At 33.6% G+C, this 23,831-nt stretch overlaps 1 protein-coding gene across 1 annotated transcript in view; it reads left to right on the top strand.

The window, feature by feature from the left end:
* EYS (eyes shut homolog) overlaps positions 1–23,831 on the top strand; it is a 140,658-nt gene that overhangs the window by 82,763 nt on the left and 34,064 nt on the right. The window contains 1 exon segment of the mRNA XM_019738636.2: positions 16,742–16,856. Within this exon segment, the coding sequence (XP_019594195.2) occupies positions 16,742–16,856 (115 nt within the window).

Here is a 23,831-nt window from a genome sequence, read left to right as displayed (position 1 = left end):
ATACATGGACTTTAAAGCCATGTGGTCAAAAGAAAAGTTTAAATGTTACTTAGTGGAATATAATAATCTATTTCAAGTTAAAGTAAACCTTTTCAGTGTGTTTTTTATGGGTTGTTTGATTGTTGTGGTATTAATTTTAAATAAATATTTGGGCATATAGTTGTAAAACATGCATTGTTTTATAATGGAGATTCTTTAAGATAACTAAATAATATTTGAAGGCCTAGAAAAAAAGAGATAAGTGTTAACAACCCACAGTATTATTTCGATTATACAAATACAATGTTAATATTGTATTTTGAAAGTATAGAGTAACCATCTCTTCCTTCAATTTATAGACTTTAGCTAATCGTGCTCAGTTAGGGTCTGTAGGCAGACATTTTTTTAGGAAACAATGCTTTATTTAAACAAGAATTTGCTAAAAATTAGCCATTTGTAAATGACAGAAGTGACCTAGTTATCCGGGCCTATAATTTTAGTACATCTTAAATAGCTTTATAGATACTTTCTCACCCCATTAAGAAGTACAATTTGTTCTCTTCACACTTGTTTGATTTTTATCTGACTGCTTAAAATAAGTTCTGTTCAGCATTATTGAAGGGCAGTAAATAGGCTCAAATTTCAGAATATTCATAAAAGAAGAAAATTAAAAGCTGTGATAAAGGGAAGCCTTAAAATATACTGAAAAGAGACGTAGAGCATGCACACATATCACAAAAGCGCAATGGACAAGATTTTCATCATTTTCAAAGAAATCTAAATGCAAGTTTAAAAAACGTAACGATTTTTCAATGTGACATTTTCAAAAGCAAATGAATTTCATCATTAATCAAGATACTGAAAGATCTAACCCACCTAGTCAAATTTGTGCATATATTCAACTTACATTAATTCTCTAATAAATCCAATTATTATCCTTATAAAAATACTGACTTTTCAATTTATAATGTCTAGTTCTCAGCTGTATAGAGCTAGTGTATTTGTAAATCTATTTAGAAAAGTGGTCAACTTTTTTAAAAAATGTATAGCATTAGATAAATATAGGTAAACATTCACATATAATATTTATTTTGTTTTATTTCTATTAAGTATGATGCTTTTATTGGCCTTTATTAATAGCTATTCTGGTTGTCTAGAAAACTTTGTTTTAAATTGTATCATCAAGGGGAAATCTAGATAACTAAATGTATTCTTGCTATTCTTTAGGTGATTGTTCTGTTATTAGTTAATGAATTTCATTTTTAAATAATGGAGTTTGATCTGGAATGCTTTGTTAAGCATGTTTTAGATAGGATGGATGTTGTAGAAATTTAAGTTAGGTTTCCCTATGATGGATGAAATATGTCAGGTAAGCTGATTGTAACAACATAGAAGTATTTTTTTTTTAACTAAAATTTATTGGGGTGACAATGGTTAGTAAAATTACATAGGTTTCAAAGAAATAAATTTACTCATGAAATTAGTATGAGCTACTATATGTGCTCTAATTGTTGAGATGGCCCACATTCTTTAAGAATTTGGTATTATGTGAAACTAAAATCTATATATGTGTGTGTGTGTGTATATATATAACATATATATATATAATATGTATGTACATGTATATTATATATACATGTATATATTATATTATGTACACACACATATATATACACATATATGTTACATACATATTATATATGTGTATATATATATATAATATATAGTCACGGGATATTAAGTACATCATAGAGAATAGGCTAGTTGGTATTGTGACAGCTATATACAATGTCAGAGGGGTAGTACATTGAGGGGGTTATCACTTTATGAAGGGTGTAAATGTCTAACTAGTACATTGCTTTGTACACCTGAAACTAAAAAAAAAAAAAGAAACAAAAGAAAAAGATAGCCAAGACAATCTTGAAAAAGAAAAAAAAAAGAATGAACCATTTCAAAAGGAAGCACACTTAATCATATGTCCTCTACTAGCCTATGTATTATATATTATAATGCAGTAATATGCATCTCTATAATACATACATTTTGTAGCAATTATGTTCAGGTGATAAACATATATAACCGCTACTTAAAAGTGTGATTATTCAGTATTCCATAATTTTATTAAAAAAAAAAATTGTTCTTGGAAGAGTTATGAAGGGTTTGGGGAAAGAAGTGGAAAGGGATATTGATTCATTTCTCCTCAAGTCTGGCAGCTCATAACATAATCCCACAATGAAGGACAGTTCTCTACTATTATTCAGTTCCATGACCCACTCTACAAAAACATCTGTAATTACATGCTGATTGTTAATGGCTCATGGTTACAGTTCTGTAGTATTTCTTTTTCTGTTTTGCTCCTCAAAAAGTTCACAACGCAATATTTGTATAATCCTTGTGGGAGAAAAAGAATTTGGTATACGTTGTGCTCATATCAAATCTACTTAATTAAAAATATTGTCCCCTCCTTTGGGAAAATTAGACTCCTGATTAATAGAAGGTAAAATACAAGGAAAGTAACAGGAACATAAAAGCAAAACTGCTACCACAAGGCAGAAATAACACATAGTCTAATTTGAATGATGAGTGAAAACCAAAGCCTCAGAAATCAATAAGAATGTGGTAAAAATTTGGAACACACAAGCAGAATGTCCAGGCCCCAGCCAACTCCACTCCCCAAACTAACCACTGACAGTCAAAAAATTGCTAAGTCTGTCTCAGATGAAGTAATGCAGCTATAGTCAATATAAATTAATAAAGCATGAAGTTGGAACAATGACGAAAAATTAGTCTTGAAGTTTATTTTTCTTTTCTCAAAGGAGATTAAGGGAATCATTGAAAATAATAAGAAAAATAAAAGCCCTTTTACTTAAATGCCTTAAAGTTAAAAATGTATTTATGCATTGCTATCTTAGAAGGTATGTTTTTCTAGATCACTAATGCTTACACTTTTGTTGCCCCAGACTTTAGTTGCACTAGAATCTCCTGAAGGGCTGTCTAAAACACAAATCGTTTTGCCTTTCCCTGGAATTTCTAATTCAGTAAGTTTGGGTTGGGGATTGCAAATGTGCTTTTCGAACAAATTCTCACGTGATGCTGATGCTGCTGAGCTGAGACCATACTTGGAGAATCACTGATTAAGATGGGCTGAGCTCAAACAGCATCAATGCAGAAATCCTCCTCTTCCTTTCCTGTTATTGTATCCACACTCCTTAAAACAAGCATTTACTCTTCTATTGTGAATCTGGGAGAAAAAAGTGTGGAGTTGGGAAAGGAGTAAAATAAAGAGAGGAGGATATAAAGTTGATGATTGTATCAGTTTTTCCATTTGACCATATGGACTAGCTCTAAACCCCTGTGATTACATGAGAGACTAACTGAAGCAAAGTTACCTCCTTGGGAAAAACAGTGAAATGATATTTATGAGAACTTATTTGACATCTATCAAATAAGAAAAACCGTGTTAGAAAGGAGTCAAAATTTACCAGTGTATACAAACTAGCATTTGCCTTAACACCTAGAGAACTGACAGTTTTAGGTGTCTATGAACACTTAGCATAAAGGTTTTATTTTTTAATAGCAGTAAATAAGAGTAGTGATGTATCAAATGTGACACTGCTGCAAGCAGGTGGGACACAAGTAGAATCAGGTGGAACAGGATGAGGGATAATTGATATCTTTGAGTCATCAGATGAATGGAACACAACTTTGGTGATTCTCTGAAATTACTGAGGGATGTTTTCTTGGGGGTGTCAATACTTTGGCTAATCATTTGAAAATAAATGGACTTTGTGAGAGACAGTTATTACAGAAAATTTAAAAAATATATTTAGAAAAACACTTGAGGAATGTACCTTAACATTCAAAGGAAATCAGCTAAGCTTCAGCCAGGAAACTGAAAGGGATGGTTCACTCAGAGAAATTTAGAAAAATTGAATAAAAAGACTAAAAGGTATGAGAAGCTTAAGGGGAATCAAAATGGCACAATTAATCATCCTGGGTTTAGAAACAGTAGGGACCTGTTTCCCTTCCCTATGCTGAAAAGGCAAGCTAGGAATGCAGTTAATAGAAACCAGAACTACAGCTATAGTATAGAACATTCTGAAATGAACTATTAACTTATGTAGATGAACATAGTTACTGCCAACCTACAACCTGGCCATGAGGGAGAAGAGGGAATAAATGTGTGCATTTATTCTCCCACCTTCTGACGTGTTGGTACAGCACATTAGTATGACCCAGGCAGAAGCCACTTGTCAGCATACCTGAGTACAGTGCCAGGAAAGATCATTGTCTCTAGAGAGTGTGAAAAAGGGAAGAGATATTCTCAGAGACTAAAATGGATTGGATGTCTAACTTTCCTTGGGATGCTGAGAAGCAGAATATATTATCTACCTTCCAAGAGGTAGCAGTTACTCCAAGTATAATTATAATATGATGACATGAGAATGTTGTGCTCTGAGTTTCATGACTCTCAAATACACAAGGACTTAGGACCCACATAAGCATGTGTGGATCAAGAGTCAGCAAGGTCCTTTGCAGTGAATATTTTGAGGTATAGAGACCCTTGCCCATTTCCAGCTCTAGAGCGTTGCATAGAAATGCGACAATAGGAACCAGATAATTCTTCTCCACTGCCATCCCTCTCTGTCTTCTAAGTGAAAGAGGAGAAAATTTTTCCCCCCAACTTTTTGTTTTTGGCTACAGCAAATGAATTGTTTTAAAGTTGTTTGCACTTTTTTTTTTTTTTTTCTTTTCGCCCTTTGGTACTTTAAATAACCATTTGGCAGAAAGTCTGCACTTCAGTGACACTGAATCTCCTTTTAGAGGTTTTAAAGGAAAGTCAAACTCTACAGTGACATTAAAAACTGGTCTTGCAGCAGGTAGCTGTGCTACTGGAGGCCATCTTGTAACCATGAAGAAATCCAGCAAGGGGATTTAGCCAAAATACAAATAAGTATAGGGTCGAGAGGATTAAAAAGAGATAGAACAATGATCCAAGTCTGCATGAAGCAAGGACTTCCTCTAAATAGTTTGATCATATGGGCCAATAAATCCTCCATCAATTTAGTGTTTGAATTGGGGTTATGCTATCTACAATGGAAAACTTTCAAATTAACACACTGGAGATCTTTGTAAATCATTTATTTCATTTTATCACATATTTTATTTGTTTTTTTATTAAATTTATCAGGGTGATATTGGTTAATAAGGTAATATAAGTGTGCAATATTATAAAACATCATTTGTGTGTTGCAGTGCATGCTCATTGCCCAAAGTTTAGTCTCCTTCCATCACCATATATTTGACCCCCTTATCTTCATTAACCTCCCCCCCATGTCCCTTCCCCTATTGTAACCATCATACGGTTGTTTATGTCAATGAGCTTTTTGTCTTTGTTTACTTTGTTTATTCATTTGTTGTTTTCTGTTTTATATCCCACATATGAGTAAAATCGTAGGATTCTTGTCTTTTTCCATCTGACTTACCTCACTCAGCATCATACTCTCAAGATACAGGCACCTTGTCACAAATGGCAGTGATTCATCTTATTTTATGGCTGAGTATTAATAGTTTTGCACTGTATATATGTTCCACATCTTCTTTATTCATCGAAGGAAACTTGGGTTGTTTCCATGTCTAGACCACCATGAATAGCGCTGCAATGAACATAGAGTTATATAAATCTTTACAAATAAATGTTTTCAAAATTTTCAGGTAGATACCCAGAAGACTGACTGCTAGGTCATATGGTAACTCTACTCTTAAATTTTTGAGAAATGCCCATACTGTTTTCCATAGTGGCTATAGCAATTTACATTCCCACCAGCAGTGTATGAGAGTTCCTTTTTCGCCACATCCTGTCTAACATTTGTTATTTCTTGTCTTACTGATAATAGTCATTCTAATAGGTGCAGTTTTGATTTGCATTTCCCTAATAGCTAGTGAAGTTGAGCATTTTTAAATATGTCTGTTGGCCATTTGTATGTCTTCTTGGGAAAATTGTCTAGACTGAACTCACTTTAAATTCATGTTATTAACTTCAAGGAGACCCTTATTGCTGTGTATCAATAACACTTTATTTCCCTCCCACTTATTTGGGTAGCTATTTCACAACTTTTCATCTCACCTTGCTTTTTATTTTATTTGAGGAATAGAACAATTAGAAGATACTTTCCAAATGATTCAACAGCACATATTCAATACACCTATATCAATACTAATATTTCACTTTTCCTCCTATTATAATGATGTAATGTCTGCCATCCTATCTAAGCCAATTCCTCTGCTTGTCTACTACGTATCATCCCATTTCCCCTAATATTTAACAATGATCTGTTTTGAACTTTCTTCAGCTGCCACTCCATTACTCTGTATTGCTGTTCCCCTTTATAGGAAAAGCACACTTTTTTTCTGCCATGTACTCATGAACTGGGTCTGATCAGTATTTTTCCCCCCACCACTTTGTCAAACTGCTCTTTTTAAGGAAACCATTAGCTCCAATTGCCAATTACAAAGATACATTCTCATTTTCTTCTAACTAGATCAAGCCACATATTCTGAGAGTGTCTAGCATTGTCTTAGTATTCTTAGAATATTTTATAGTTTCTGTGACGATCCTATGTGTGTTTTTTTACCTCAACTCACTGACTTCAATTTTTTTATTTCATACCCATATCCATTAATTTCCTTATGTATAAGAGTGTCTGAGGTATTACTGTGTAATTTTTTTACTTTCCTATCTAGGAGCACTCCAAGATAATCATCTCATTGCATTCCCTGGTTTTAAATACCATGTCTACGTCACTGTCTTTCAAACACATATATGTAGTTTAGATGTCTCCTCTAAAATGGAAACAAACATACCTGAGTTCAGTCTAGGGTAAAGTCTGGCATCCTCAAACCATGTTTGGTTACTCATATGCCCACATGAAATAGCTTGAGTATTGAATTAAACTAGGGTTGGATCTTAACTGGGCTACCATTATGAAGGGAAAGGGGCAAGTGATTGGAGGGGATATGCAAGAAGTGAGTATAGTAATGGACCATGTAATCTAATTCAGGTAAGTAATGAATAAGAATATGATAAGGATGAGACATATTGACGAATGAATAGAGTCAATGGATTAGGGATTGAAGAATTGTTGCGGGGGAAAAAGACTAGAACGAGTTGGAAAGGGAAATTAGGTTGTAGATGGATTATTAGATATTAAAGATAAGATTAAGAAAGTTATGAGTATGGAGGGAATATAATTATGCATGATGCTATGGTAGTGTATAGAATACTACAGTGGGAGTAGTTTGGGAAGGAAGATTGAGATCTTTGAGTTGAGATGGTCTCCTTTTGAGAGAAGCCAAAGTTTTAAGTGGATCAACTAAGATATTGAAATAAGTAAGACTGGGATTTTTTAAACAGAAAAATGTAATGATCACGTGATAAATATTAAAGAATTAGTGTTAGAGATGATGCCCAGGAGGGTTAGCTACAAATACAATAGGAGGAGATAACGTGCAGTGTGACTTAATAACTGAGACTTATTTAAGGAGGAAGATAAGAACTGATTTTGAAGCCACAGTGAGAAAACAGGAGGACACCTACCTAATATTCAGATCCTGAAATGTGGGGGATAAGGGAGGGAGAATAGCCACCACTTAAGAGATTACAATCTAAATGAAAACTGTATACAAAATTAATTGAGTGTAAAGATTCACAAGGTGTGGAATGACCTGGGAGCCTCTGGCTTCTTGGGTATCTGAGGTAAATTGTGGTAAGGGGTTAACCGTGATAGCCTTGAAGATAGCTTATAGTGGGGCACCTGCAATTGTTGGCATTAAATTAGGGGTGTGAGGGGTTATCAGGAGTTCACAGGGCTCAATGGATAGTACTCAGAAGCTCCTCCAAGGGTGACGCTGAAGCTGCAGGACTCTGTGGGCCTCACTCATCTCTATGAGCGGAAATGTCCAGGGCACTGCAGAACGCAGCTCTGATGAGGCTTTCTAGAGTTCCTGAGCACCTGTCTGATGGAGACACAGAGGTAGTGGAGGGAAATCATTATGACCTGACATACAGGATTCTGTGTTCTTCACTATATACCAGAGTGGGAAGTGTTTGTACCACAAGAACACACAAGGGCTTTTTAAGACTATCATTGACCACACTCCTAATCTCCTAATATTGGTCTCTCTCTCTCTCTCTTTCTTTCTCTCTCTCTCTCTCTCTCTCACACACACACACACACACACACACACACACAAACAAAGGCACACATGCAGAGACATTCACACTTATCTATTCTAATATTTACTAATGCAATGGGCAATGTTTCCCATTTGTAAAGATTAGTATAAGTATAATAGTGAACAAAAGCCTCATTGAGAAAGCTAATATTTGGGCAGCAATTTAAGTGCAATGATGGAATGTGCAGCTATCTAAGGGAAGAATGTCTATGATAGACAGAGCATCTAATGCAAAATCCCTGTGCTATTTGGGTCATACTAATGTGACCATGTAACTGGTCTGAAGAAAGCAAGGGGTAGAAAGCACAAGGATAGGAAAGTGGAGATCAGAGCTGTTGCAGACCACGCATACCATTTCAATATCTTTTATGTTTACTCTTAAGTAAAATAGGAAGTGTTGCAGTGTTGTTGACAAATGAGTGATATTAACCTACATTTAAAAATGATGCTTTAGCTGTTGTGTTGAAAAGAAACTGTAGAGATGCTATGTAGATGCAAAGAGACTTGTTAGAAGCTAATATAGTAATCTAGATGGGATAAGATAGTGATTTGGACCAGGATGAGAGAGGACATGGTAAGAAGAGGTTGGATTACAGATAAAACACACACACACACACACACAAACACCAAAAAACACACATATATATATTACATAAATATATATCCATATATATATGGATTTGATAAGATAACCCAGTATAAGGTACTACCCTATAAGGATATACTGGATTGGGTTAAAAACAAAACAAAAAAATTTACATATAACGACTGTATAGTTTTTTAGCCAGAGCAACTAGAAGACAGAGTTGTAGTCATCTTATATAGTAAAAAAGCTACAGATAAAACAAATTTGAAATGGTTTGTTCCTTATCATCTCTTTTCCAAACAACAGAGTGTATATGTTTTAGAATCATGTTATTCCCATGCACTACCATTCAATGGGTTTGTTCCTATAACATTTAAATTAAAATATTTAAAATGCTTCTCTGACTAGCCATATTTTTCTCCTGCTTATCTCTCCACTGTACTTTACCTTTGGTTATGCAACTTCTGCGACTTTGGTCTTTGAGATGTTTCATGAATATATCAAGCATCTGCTACTTCAAGCCTGTCTTTGTTGTCTCTTATCTGAATAACATTTTCCCCAGAAACTACAATAACTTGATGTTCATTTCATTCAGGGTTTTGTTCAGGTAAGCTTTTTCTCAAAGATATCTTTCTTGTCAATCTTGACAAACATTCCTAAAATATCTCTTCTTAGTTATTCTCTCCGTTTTAAACTATTTTATTTGTTTATTTTTATAGTACTTATCACTATCTGTCATTATATTTTTATGGATTTATGATTTTCTCCCTGTCCCATATTATAGCATACGTTACAGTAGAGAATTCTGTATTTGAGTATTTTTCAATTTCGACACTCTGTGTTCTAGAATTGAAGTGTATCATGCTAATGTTAACTACAAAAATGCAGATCTTTTTGTCCATTAATATTATTTTAAGATTTAAAGAACTATGAAATATGAATCATTAATATCTTGAGATCCAGACTCAGTTGCTCAATTTATGCAAAACATATAAATTGATGACATGAGTAGTCTTTAAGCCTAGACATTTACCTATCACCATACAAGTGACAATGAGTAAGCATATAGTTGTATTTAAAAGCTTCTATTATAAGGATAAGTTCTTGTTTACTTCAAATGCTTTTTTCTAAGAAGTGTAATGGGTACATGACAGTGTTGAAATTGATAGAAGTAATTCTTCATCAGAATCCCCATTTATACACAATAAAAATAATTTTTAAAAAGGCAAAAGTGAACTACTTAAATAAATACTTTCTTTAAGATAAAAAGTATACCTCACTTAGAATTGTTCAAGCCCTGGAAAAAAGAAATACCAAAAACCTCTGTCAAGTTTTCAAACAACCCGTGGGAGTATTTCGAGATAACAGAGTCAGGGAAAACTATTTGGAGTTACTTTATAACTATCTCATTTTCGTTTCCTAGAATAGTACAGAATTTGAAAGAGCTATTTCAGAGCTGGAAAATTTTAAGTAAGAATGCACTACCTATCCCAAACCGACACTGTTGACATATTATCTTTGAAGCTAGCTCTTTAAAAAAAAAATCAGATTTACTTCCATTTCAATTTCCACTTTTTGTTTGTACTATGGAGTGGTTATTTCATTATTTTAATACATTACTTTAATAATTTCCCACCAATTATTTATGTTTTAATGACATTGCCCATATAATTTTTAATTTTATTAAATTTAGGGTTTTCTTGATATTTTGAAAAATATTTTAAAATTATATTTAAAATATAATGTATATTTAGTTTCATTGATTTTCACTTTATTTTGTGAAGTCTCTATACTTAAAAATACTCGTAATACAGTATTTCTGTATCACATGAACTACTGTATTTCCTAAAGTGCTAGTGATGAAATTTCACTTTTGTATTGTTGTCATTACTCTGTTTTGTTAAATGCTGTGTCCCCAACAGAGCCTGACACTTCTCATTAAAATCAGCTGTATGTATTCCATAGGTCATTGGACAAAGTTTGGGATACTCTATCAAAGAAATAAAGTGAATTCTTCAATAAATATCGCCCTAGTTAGCAAATTGCAAACAAATAATAGATATTTAAGGTAGTTATAAGAGAGAATTTCTGGGGGAAAAGAAAGAAGAGAATAAAAATGTTTTTTTCCTTGCTTTTCCACTAACTTATTTTATTTTCATTATCTTTATTTTCTTCCCTCGTGTATCTTTTCAGGTCCCCTCTCTGCTTTTCTATATATAATCTCCCTTTCCCATTAAAAATGACACTTTAAACATTTCTGTCACCATTATTTAGGCCCCTCTTATCCTCCAGTCTCACAAAAATATTCCTTGTTTCTTAATACGTTCATGTTTATTAAAAAAGAATAGTTTCGTACAAAAGTATAACTATATACTTTGCCTCTCAAAGGAACATGTTGATCTAAAAGGCATTTTTTCCCATCCTCATATGTACTGACACCTTTGACAAAAATGGCTGTTGGACACATTGAGCAGCTAAAATGAACAGCTAAAATGTTAGGTCTTAGCCTCTCTGACTATCTTAATAGAAGAACTGTTTGCAGATTTTTCTTGCTTTGTGAGCTAAGCAAACATTTGTAAATTAACATAAGGGAACACCAGGACAATAACCAGAAAATAGTGAACACTTAATCAGTATAAATACTTTGACTATTTGAGGGTAGGTCAACTTCAGCACCCTTAGCATTTTTGTTCCTTTTGCCGGAAAGAATCAACTAAGTTCCGAATTTAAGAACTGAAGCTTCTCAGCTGTAGAGCGTGGGCATATTCTCAGTGATATCAAGGAGGAGGCCAGGTCCCTGGCCCTAAGGAGAGGACTGGGAGCCCCACTGCTTTAACTTTCTTGGCCCAATTGGCCTTCCATTCGCTGAAGGATGCCCCACTTAGGATACTGTAGAAACAAGCCCTGAGACCTGATGAGTTAGCAAAGAAAAATGTCCCATGCAAGAGGGGACAGAAAAAGAAGTGGGAAAAATGAGTTAAAATAAAATGAATGCAACTTGAAGGTATGAGAGTCTCTGGAAGATAGAGAGGACAACATAAGTTAGATAACTATAGTCAAAATAATTAGGAATCCAAGAAGAGATCACATACATATACCTTTGTTCCAAAACTACAGCTAGAAGACATACTTTTCAGTGAAACAATTTAGTTGAAAAATTACAAGGGAAATGGCGATTCAAATTATGGAAACCTAAAATATTTTCATGGAAGAAGTATTTTGAAGTAAAGGAAAAAAGTAAAGAAATGAGGATCTGCTTTCATCTTCATGTGCATATAGGACTCTCACCCTAAATTATTCTGGTCTTAGGAAATAGTAATTTGAGTCTGGAAAACTTTGGAAAAATGGCAACCACTTATCCACTTTATCCTGTCCTCTCCCACTAAAAGATGAACCTCATGAGGGAAAGGAATTTGTTTACTGAAATATGCCTAGAAAAATAAATACAGTAGAAAGTCAAGAAATATTTGTTGAGGGCTTAACGGATGAATTAGTTAATGAATCATGATGAAGACAGTTGTGTATTTGGAGAATAGATCAAGGAAATCTACCATGTGAATGATAGCAGCTCTAGAATGAGTAAAAAGAACATAAGGAGGAAAAGCAGTAATTAATCAAGTTGTAGAATATTTCTCTGAGTTGGAGAAAGAACTGAGTCTGCATATTTAAAAAGGCTCTCTGTCCAAGCTAGGTTGATGGATAGAGACATATCTATCAAGCTTCAAGGCTGAAAAGACAATTTACCTACAAAGGAAAAAATAACCAGAGTGGCATCACATTGTTTATTTGTAATATGTGTAGCTTCAAGACAGTGAAATAGTATTTATAATCTCAGAAGCAGTGCAGAGCCTCTATGGACTACTGAGAGAAAATATTATCTCCCTAACATATTATGCCTGACTACTATATATTGGTTATTGAGAGAAGTATCTATATGCATGCAAAGATTGAGAAAACCTATCATCCAGTGAGTCTATGTGAAGAAAATAAATATTCTTATTAAATATAAAATTGACTAGAATGGGAACCTCAAAATGGGAATATGAAGAAAAGGGGAAGGTGTAAAAAAACCTGTGTGTATGTGCACACATGCATACACACATATATGCACATGTACTCACAAAGGTAAATCTAAACTGATAATGATATGATATCTGGGTAACTATTAATATGTTGTTGTATTTTTGAGGCTTTTGCATCAAAGTTCTATTTTTTATAATTAATAGGTAACTAGCATAAATTTTCTTAGTATCAGTACTTAAATAGCGTGAGAATCATCCCTTTCATAGATATTTTAATTATTATGTTATATAAATGAATAAGTCAAGCATCTTTTTTAGTTAATTCCCATCAAACATTTTGTTTTATTTAGTTATCCTTATTTTTATTCAATTTTGGCAATTTATGTTTTGAAAACAACTTTTTACCATATTTATACATATGAATATCTAATGTTATCAGCCTTTATTTTTCCTCATATTCTCTTTTGAATCTATATTTCTGTATATCTGTGTTCTCTATTATGGTTTCTTAATTACACACTCAAGAAGAATGTCACATGATCTTTAAATTAATGACTCTGGCTTTGTTAATTGTAGTACTTTTCTTTTGCTGTGAAATGTAGTCAATGTAATTCTGCACTCAGTCTTCATTTAATATAAAAATATTGGGTACTGCAAGTGTCCTGGGGGAAAAAACATTTTTGGAAAAAAGTCACTTCTGTTTAATATTTACATTTATTGTAATGTCATAGGTAATGAATTAGACTATTGCAGTTTATTTTATTAAGTTTGAAATATAAATTAAGAAAGAGTAGAAAAATTAAATTAAAAAAAGTATGAAATTTTTTAAATTGCCAAAATTTAGCTATAGAATTTATTGGGCTCTGATATTTATAAGACCAGTTCCTTTAAGATATATCTTTGTCCTTATCAATCTTTCCAAGCATTCTCAATCACTGTGTTTTAAATGTTCATTTTTATATTTTCTTTTTCCTCAACTTTCTGCAGTATTGTACACTATAGTAAATTGTACACTGTTTTTATGTATATACATATATTATGGAGGGTGGTGAAGTGATAATTCTGACTTTATTGTTCATATTGGATATATATTATTTTAATCTACGTTTATTTCAAAATATTCTTTTCTTAACTCATTTGACTTCCACTTAAATTTTTTTCGCCACTAAGTCACCTCCCTTTTTTACATATCATTTTACCATATAAACTTTGATATTTTGTTTCATAAAAATCATATATGTTTAACTTATTGAGTCTAAATGTTGATAGTGTTTGAAATTTTTCTCTTCCTCTAGATATTTTTTCCTTCATAAATGTCTCATCTTTACTGAGTGAAAATTGTAGTTGTGCTTTTGTAGTTGTTCTGTAGAATTTCTCAAAAGGTCCATGTTGTTGTAGAATTTGTTTTCTTTTTCCTTTGTTTTTGTTTTCTTTGGTTTAAATTCTTCAGTGGCAAGAACACTATTTAAGTCTCCTCTTTCCCTGACTGCAGGCTGGGTTGCTTGCATGTCATTTTCCTTGTGGATAAGATTCAGGAGCTTCTTTTAGATTTCAAACCATGAATAGGAGTCTCCGAGGCATGGAGGACTGATACCCTGTAACTCAACAGGATGATTTTCTAATTATGTGTTTCCTCTGCCTTGGAGTTAAATTTCCCTGGGCCTGTGTCACAGATGGTGTTCTTCCTTAGTATGTAATGAAAATGTTAATACTTTGGCCCAATTTTTAAATGATCAATAAACCCTGCTTTGTTTAGAAACATCTTTTTCAACGTTGTTGCTGCCTAATTTCGTTCAGCAACCTGTTGATCTGATCTCACTAATGACTAATATTAATTCTTCATTTAATTCATAATACTGACCCTCCTTTTTGGAAACCAACTCCAGAAAAATATAAATCCAAGTACCACACGTGTCCTTAGCTAATTTTGGCCAATTTAATTCATTCCCACTCAAAAAGAAAATTGAGACATGATAGCCAAAGTTTTAGCATGTTCTAGTGCCCCCTTTTTCCTGCCACTCCCTACCGCAAACAGGAAAGGGGATTAGTGATACTTTTCATAACAAAGTGGTATTTGGAATGATTTCTAGATCTCTGGTTAGGTCCTCAGATTGAAACAAATTAGGTAAATATATCTTAACAGGTTTTTCAATGAGTAGCAGAGTACAATACATTTAAAAATTAGATTGTAATTAATTTTAATAACAGCTCTAAAACTAGTGATGTGAACAAAGCAACTAACTTAAGTTCTCGAATTATGTTTCTTCATTTATAACATAGTGGTAAAAATGTATCTCACAGAAGGTTTATAAATATTGAGAAAATAATAAAATTGTGTAAACGTAATTAGCCTAGTGGCTGGCATATAGTAGGTGCTGAAGAGGAAACAAAAAGGATGGTTATTACTGATATAAATGAAAGAATGATTCAGTTCTACAAGATGAAAGTGCAAAACTGGTGCCTTGAACAACAGGAAATTACAAGTGTTTTACTGATGCTATTTCAGTTGAACTGTGTCAACATAGCTTTTGATTTTTTCTTTAATAAAAATATCCTGTGTTCTTATAAGAAATTTTAAATTATGAACATATGATATAATTGATTCATTATTAAATCAGCTTGTAACAGCTTAGTCTTAAGAACTATGATTCTGGGTCTTAATTCTCTAGTGTTTACTTTAGAGAGAAACACTGTCATTGAATTTAGTACTCCATTTGGTTTACTAAATGTGATTTAACATCCAGGAATATTTCTCACAAATTAATGCGAGTGAGGGCAAAGGAAACCAAAACACCAATATGTGTTCTCTAGCACCTTATTGATTGCAGTTAATGAACTGCAGTAGGGCAAAATCCAGGTTTGTTTCCTGTCTGCCTTAGGCTAGGAATGCCTGGGACTCTTCCCTGGGCCCTGCTGCCTCCACAGACATTTCTTCAACTGGAGCAATGTTGTGGCCTAAGTTTTGTGGTTCTTGTTATGATGATGAGTTGCACTTCTATCAGAGAACTTGAGGAAACAAGGCTTAGACCTGGGGTTCTGCCTCTATTAAAGTCTAGAGTGGGGCGACCAGGGTCTCAAAAAGTTCACTTACTAGTGAATTTAAAACATAAGAGCAGGAATTAAGGAGTAGGAAGAGGAAAAGCAGGGTCATTCAAGTGGCCTGTTATCTAGGTTACGAGGGCTTTGTAAAAGGGGAACTTCATGGGTAGGGGAGGCCTGGCTACTCATCTAGTTGTGTGGCTGGTAGCTGTCTTAGAGCTGCTGATATGTTTATTCCAGAGGCATGTCTTTGAAATGCATGCCTCAACATTCAAATCTTAATGGCAGACACTTGCATTACAGTCAGAAAAGCTTTCTGTCAGGCACTTATACTACAACAATGCTTTATAAAAAATATGAAAATGACAACAAATAAAACTCTGTAATTAGTCCAAACATGACTCCTATATTGTCCATGGTAAGTCTACACTGTCTGAAATTCATGTTTCATCAACTCCTGAGACCATATCATCAGTGTCTAATACTGCTCCTAGAAATTAAAAATCTAATCTGTCTCTGTTTTTCTTTTCACCTTTCAATAATGGTCTCATTTACGCCAACAGTTTTCTAAAACCTATATTTTCTTTTTAAATATCCATTTAGACCAAAGTTGATTTACACTTAAAGTCTCAAAAGATAATATAAAGACCATTCAATGAAAATGTAGTTTACTCTCATTCTCTCTAAATATATAAATCTTTTTCTCCTTGGCTAAGAACATAAGTATGCATGGACAAAATTAATCATTGAAAATATAACATAATAATATGTGTTGTATGTAATTTAAACAAAGTGTTATTATTTGTGGCAGACTGTTAATAGACTTTTGTGAAAATATTTAATTTGCAACTTTTTCTTGTTTACACTGATGTATTTGCAGTTGTATGCCAAGATTTACTGGAAAAAACTGTGAGAAAGTAATTGACCACTGTAGACTGTTCAGCAACAACTGTCTGAATGAAGGATGGTGTTTCAATATAATTGGAAGATTCAGAGTAAGTAATTTAATACATGGCAAAGTAATTTAGCACTTAAAAACACAACAGCTTCAGGCAGTCTGTATTTCAAATGTTTTATTAATCTAAGCCAGACAAATATATCCTTGTGTGTATAGTTAAACATGTTATCTAAAGTTCAGTAATAGAGATTTTTTAACTTATTAAGAATTATGTTGGGAAGGCACTAATAAGTGTTCTAGGTAATGTTTTTTTATTATAAAATAGGTATGTAGCTAATTGAGTACTGGTGATATATCTCTCTATGTATAAAAACCACAGTTACTAATGCTTTAAATTATTGACTAGATGAGGAATAAAATTAGCCTTGTAATTGTTAGAATATATTTAAAAAACAAGCTCTTTTTGTTACATAGTTTTTGAAATGATTTTACAAATACAGAGTACGTGTGTTATGCAACGCTAAGGCATATCCTCCACTCAGCAATTCTATTTTCAGGTATGTCTATTTGAGAAATTATCAGGTTCTACTGAATAAGACAGATACAAGAATTTCATTCCAAATCTGAAACAAACTAAAGCCTATGGGTAGGAGAATGAATAAATATATCATGGCATAGTCATACCATGGAATTACAAAAAGTGGTTAAACCCAAGTGTCCTTCAGTAGATGATTGGATAAACATGTGGTTCTCCTTCCATTACTGTATACTGGACCCTCTTTTCCCTCTTCTACCACCTCCTTCCTTCCCTTCTGACCCTCTGGTAACCACTAAACTGTTGTCTGTGTCTATGAGATTTTGTTTGTTTGTTTTGTTTGTTTGTTGCTTTTAGTTTTATATCCCACATATGAGAGAAATCATATGGGTCTCAACTTTTTCTGATTTATTTTGCTTAGCATGATAATGCAAATATCCATCCACATTGTCACAAATGGCAGCATTCCATCTTTTCTTATGGTCGAGTAATATTCCATTTTATATATGCACCACATCTTATTTATCCAATTATCTGTCAGGATACTTTGGTTGTTTCCATGTCTTGGCCACAATAAATAATGCTGTAATGAACACCAGTGTATAAATATCTTTACAGATAAATGTTTTCACTTTTTCTTTTTTGGGTAGATACCCAGAAGAGGGATGGCTGGGTCATATGGTAATTGTATTCTTAATTTTTTGAGGAACCCCCATACTGTTTTCCATAGTGGCTGTACCAATTTACATTGTTACATACACTGCTGTGTATGGGGGTTCCTTTTTCTCCACAGCCTCTGCAACACATGTTATTATTTGTGTTGTTGATAATAGTCATTCTTATAGGTATGAGATGGTACCTCATTGTGGTTTTGATTTGCATTTCCCTAATAACTAGTGAAGTTGAGCATTTTTTCATGTATCTGTTGGACATTAGTATATCTTCTTGGAAGAAGTGTCTGTTCAGGTCCTCTGCCCATTTTTGAATTGGATTGTTTGTTATTTTGTTGTTGAGTTGTACAAGTTCTTTATATATTTTGTATATTACCCCTTATTGAAGGTGTTGTTTGCAAATGTCTTCTCCTATTCAGTTCATTTCCTCTTTGTTTTGTTGATGGTTTCTTATGCTGTATGTAAGTTGTTAGTTTGATATAGTCCCATTTATTTATTTTTACTTTTATTTCCTTTCCTTTGAGATCAAATTTGTAAAATCCTCTCTAAACCCAAGGTCCATAAGTTTGGTACCTATGCTTTCTTTTATGCAATTTATTGTTTCAGGTCTTATATTTAGGCTTTTGATCCATTTTGGATTAATTTTGGCGTTCAGTGTCGAATAGCAGTCTAATTTAATTATTTTGCACATGGCTTTCCAGTTTCCCCAGGACCATTTATTGAAGAGGATTTTTTTTATCTCCATTGTATGTTTTTGGCTCCTTTGTGAAAAATTATCTGCTGATATATATATATCTGCTGATCTATCTATCTATCTATCTATATATATATATATATATATATAGAGAGAGAGAGAGAGAGAGAGAGAGAGAGAAATCATATATATATATATATATACACATATATATGTATATCTATATCTATATATATATCAATGGAATAGCATTGAGAACCCATATATATATATATATATATATGTGTGTATATATATATACATATATATGTGTGTATATATATACATATATATGTGTGTATATATATATATACATATATACATATATATATGTATATCTATATCTATATATATCTATATATCTATATATCTATATCTATATATATATATATATATATGGGTTCTCAATTCTATTCCATTGGTCTGTGTGTCTGCTTTTCTGCCAATACCACACTGTTTTGATTATTGTCACTTTGTAGTATAAATTGAAGTCAGGGAGTTTAATACCTCTGGCCTTGTTCTTTTTATTCAGGATTGCTTTGGATAGTCAGGGTCTTTTGTGATTCCTTCTGATGATTTTTTGTTCTATTTCTTTAAAAAACGCCATAGGGATTTTGATGGGGATTGCATTAAATCTGTATATTGCTTTGGGCAAATTGCTGCCATCTCCTCCTTCATCTTCTTCTCCTTCTCCTTCTCTTTCTCCTCCTCCTCCTCCTCCTTCTTCTTCTTCCTCTCTCTCTCTCTCTCTCTCTCTCTCATTTTTATATCTCTTTAGCCTTTATGTTATTATATATTGAAGTGTATAGTGCTGTATTCTGAGTAGCATTTGCTATTTCCTGCTTCTATTTGTTGATCATCTTACTCATAGTTTTGTATCTTTTTGTCTTCTTGTTTTTGGTAGAATAACCCCCTTAAGCATTTCCTGTAATGCAGGCTTTGTGATGGAAAATTGCCTCAGCATCTGTATGCCTGGAAAAGTCTATATTACCCCTTCATATCCAAAGGATAACTTTGCTGGATGTATTATTCTTGGCTGGAAATGTCTCTCTTTCAATAGTTTGAATATTTGATTCCACTCCTTCCTAGCCTGTAGGGTTTCTGCTAAACAATCTGGTGATTATCTAGTAGGCTTTTATTTGTAGGTTACAGTATCTTCTTTTCCCTGGCTGCCTTGTGAACTCTTTTCTCTTCAAGAATTTTTGACAGTTTCAGTATAATGTGCCTTAGAGAAGGCCTTTTAGGAACAAGATAATTAGGTGTTCCATTTGCTTTTTGGATTTGAGGATCCAGCTCTTTCCATAGGTTTGGGAAATTCTCATCAACTATTTGTTTCAATACAATTTCTGTGACCTTTTTCCTCTCATCTCCTTCTGGTTACCCATTATTCTTCTATTGCCTGATATAATGGAGTAAGATAGTTCTTGTAGAGTTATTTTATTGTATGTTTTTTAACTCTGAAGTCTCTCACTTCTTCCATCATCATTATTTCCAGATTCCTATCTTCAATATCACTAATTCTTTCCTCAATCTGGTCAGCTCTATTTCCTAAGCTCACTGTTTCATTCTTTATCTCTTTTGTTGAGTTCTACAGCTCCAACATTTTGATGTGGTTCTTTTAAAACAATTCAGTCTCTTTGATAAAGTGTTTATTATGTTTATTGATTTTATTTCTGAGTTCATTAACACCGCCTATCTGAGTTTCCTTGCATCTTGTTGAGTTTTTTTCAGAACTGCAACCTTGAATTTTCTGTCACTTAAGTCATCATATCTGTGTCTCTAAGCTTTTTTTTCTGGAGATTTTTCTTTTTCTTTTTTTTTGAGCTGCCTTGTTACCTTGGTTGTTCATGGTATTTGATGTATTATTTCTCTTCTCTTCTTAGGCTTCTACAGGAGTAATATGCTGCAGGTTGATATGAAGAGGTCTTTCCAGTAGGTACCGCTAGAGTATTTTTTTTCTGTTGCCCTATTCCCACTTTTTGCAGTGGAAGATTCCTTGGTAAGGTCACCAACTCCCATGTGACCAGGTCATCTTGGACTCACGGCGCCAACCCCATGAGAGAATGTGGTAGGTGATAGCGTTCTGAACCCCTGAAATCCAGTGCAGCCCCTGCAGCCAGATGCAAAGCTGCACTCTCTGAACAATCTTGGGTGCCCCCTGCTGGGATCAGCTGTGAAAGGTGGGGGCAGGGTGGGCTGGGAGAAGCCCCTGGTGTGTTTATGGCTTTATTCTCCTCTGAGAAATGGTGACTGCCAGACCACAGCTGCCTCACCCCTATATTTCCAGCTTTGTCGCTGGGATTAGCCACAGTGTGCATCCGCCCCTCAAGAGCTATCTCTCTAGGTCTTAAGGCTGTAGATATTCTGCTCTTTAATCTGATACTCACTGCTGTAGTTTCCTCTGGGGCCTGCTGCTAGCTCTGCGAGAGTGCAGTGAGACAAACTCTAAGAGATTGGGGGAGGCAGCCATCTCTGTGGCTTTGTTTTCTGCCTGACAGGGAGGACTGCTAGACCACAACTGTCACACTTCTGTATTCAGTCTTTCTCCCAAGGTCTTTGCCCTGATCACTGGCTTCAGCCATATTATATGCTGATTATCAGACAGGAATGCTTGGGCCACAGAGAGGGCACCTGCATTCTGAATCTTCCCCTGTCCCAGGATCGCAGTGAGCTCCAACTGCATCCCAGGCATTGAACCCTGGGCTACATCTGTGCAGCCATCTCTGCTCTTCTGTCTTCTCTCCTCCTCTGTTCACCGTGATTTGCCTACTTTCAGATGTTGCAATGCACTGATCTCTCAGATCTATTTGGGTGTTGCACAGAATCCTTTATTGAATTATTACTCTTCAACTTGTAACTTCAAGGGGAGAGATCAAGAAGGATCCTTTACACCGCCATGTTTCTGATGTCACTCTTCTGTATTATTAACTCTTTGAATATGTCAGCTAATTTCAAAGAGACTATTCGTTGAGCTATAACATTTTACAAAGAGATATAAACTATCACTTCTCCTATTTAGAGAAAGTAAATAGATTTTACATTCAGAGGTAAAGAGAAGAGAGAAGACATAAAACAAGCAAATAGTAAAATGATACACTTAAATCCAGCCATATCTGGAATCATAGTAAATAAAAATTGACTACACGCTTCAGTTAAAAGATAAAAATTGTTAGTGGCATGTAAAGCAAGATTTAATCATGTGTTTAAAAGAGACTCATTTTATATGAAAAGATATAGGCATAGTGAAAGTAAAATCATGGGAATGATATATCACATAACAAGTAAAATACATACTGGTGTAGCTTTATTAATAAGATAGATTTTAATATAAGAAAATATCAAAGATAAAGAAATTTATTCCATAAACGTAAGTGGTCAGCTTATCAAATGAAATTATACATTTAACAACAGCTTCAAAATGCAGGTAGCATAAACTGATATACCATCAAAGAAAATGCCATGAAAGCTTTATATATAATCATTCAAGACTTGATAATTATTTTAATAAATGTAAATTCCCCCTTGTGTATTTGAAATGATTTTATGGAAACAATTAAGTATATGAAGATTGTGACCTATACAGTCAAGGGACAAATTAATATACATAGGAAGAAAAAGCAGGGAGCCAGATAGAATAGGGGGAAAGTGGCTTTGGGAACCTCAGAAAAGTTCTGAGTTAAAATCCCAATCTAATTAACTCCATGGTTAATCAGAATGGCCATTAAAGAATGTCCATTTGGACCTGGATAGTATGTGTATTATACAGATGCACATGACATAAGCTAAAATGAAATATATCAATAATCTGATGGTTGTTTACTCCTGCTAATGAGATTAGGCTAAAATTATAATCAGAGAAAAATAACATTTATTTATAATACATATTTAATTGAAGTAACATGAAGTATAAAGCATTCAATAATGGCTTAAGTTAAGAAGGTTATATTAAATGTAACAGGCTGGACAATAGTAGGGGTTAAATAAAAAAACTCAAAGGTCAAAGCCTTATTAATTCTAAACCATATTCTTCATTATGACTTAAATTTCTCTATTTTTCAATTCATGTTCTTTACAATTAAAGTAGCATAAGGATGCTGAACTTTCTAATTGAAATTGTGATGAGGAATTTCTAATCAAGAACTTTCACAATGTCAATTGCTTCCTCAACATTAATCATATAAATGGCCCCCATGATAAAACAATTGTAACTTCCCAAATGAGAGTCAGATTTCTAATAACCACCGTGTAAGAATAAATCTATGAAGAAATTAAGAGCTCATGGCAAAAAGAAAAACAAGTTCTTACTGTCATCTGATGTTTATAAAAATGAATAAATGGCATCCATGACAACAAAAAATATAATTGATGTTATTCACAATGTAAAGTAAAAATGCAGGTATTATGTATCTAAGAACTATTTACGTTGCCTCACAGCAATGATTCATGATTTGTTTCTTACCAAAGTTTTAATGATTTACTAATAAATTTAATTTAAATTTTAGTAGATAATGCATATAGGGCCCTAATTTCTGATTTGTGTCTATCCAGATACTTTATAACTTACTGATGTTCTGACTTAGAATTGTTGACTGCTATTTTTTATGCCATCAAAGAAAATGCCATGAGAGATTTATACACAGCTCTTTTGGTTCTCTTCTTCTACAACTGGTTCAGGGATGCAGATATAAATATGCAGTTCATGTTTTATCTCATCTTTTTAAGTCTTCATTGGGGAACCAACGATAACAACAACAACAACAAAACCTTTACACTCATCTAGTTTAACTTTACCATCTGTTTTATTTCTTTCTTCTATGTCCATTCTCCATCTACTTTTTTTTGTTTACAATTATTTTCAACAAGCGTAACTTATGCAAATTCACGCTGAAAGAAGCAAAGCTAAAATTAGAATTCCATGTGGCAAAAATTTGCATTTGGAATAGGATTTTGAGTTTTAGAATTTTAGTTGCAAAAACAGCAAACCTCAGCAGATTTCTCTCTCTCTCCCCCCCCCCCCCTTCTCCCTCTCTCTCTCACACACACAAACAAATTTAAAGACTCACATAATTAGACCTTCCAGGGGCTAGACCAGGTAACCATTTAACCATAGGCTCAACGTGATCATATTCCTTC

This window comes from Rhinolophus sinicus, linkage group LG05, assembly GCF_036562045.2.
Source record: "Rhinolophus sinicus isolate RSC01 linkage group LG05, ASM3656204v1, whole genome shotgun sequence".
Taxonomy (NCBI): Eukaryota; Metazoa; Chordata; class Mammalia; order Chiroptera; family Rhinolophidae; genus Rhinolophus; species Rhinolophus sinicus.
Note: the sequence above shows the minus strand (reverse complement) of the source record. Positions and strands in the feature narration are given on the sequence as shown.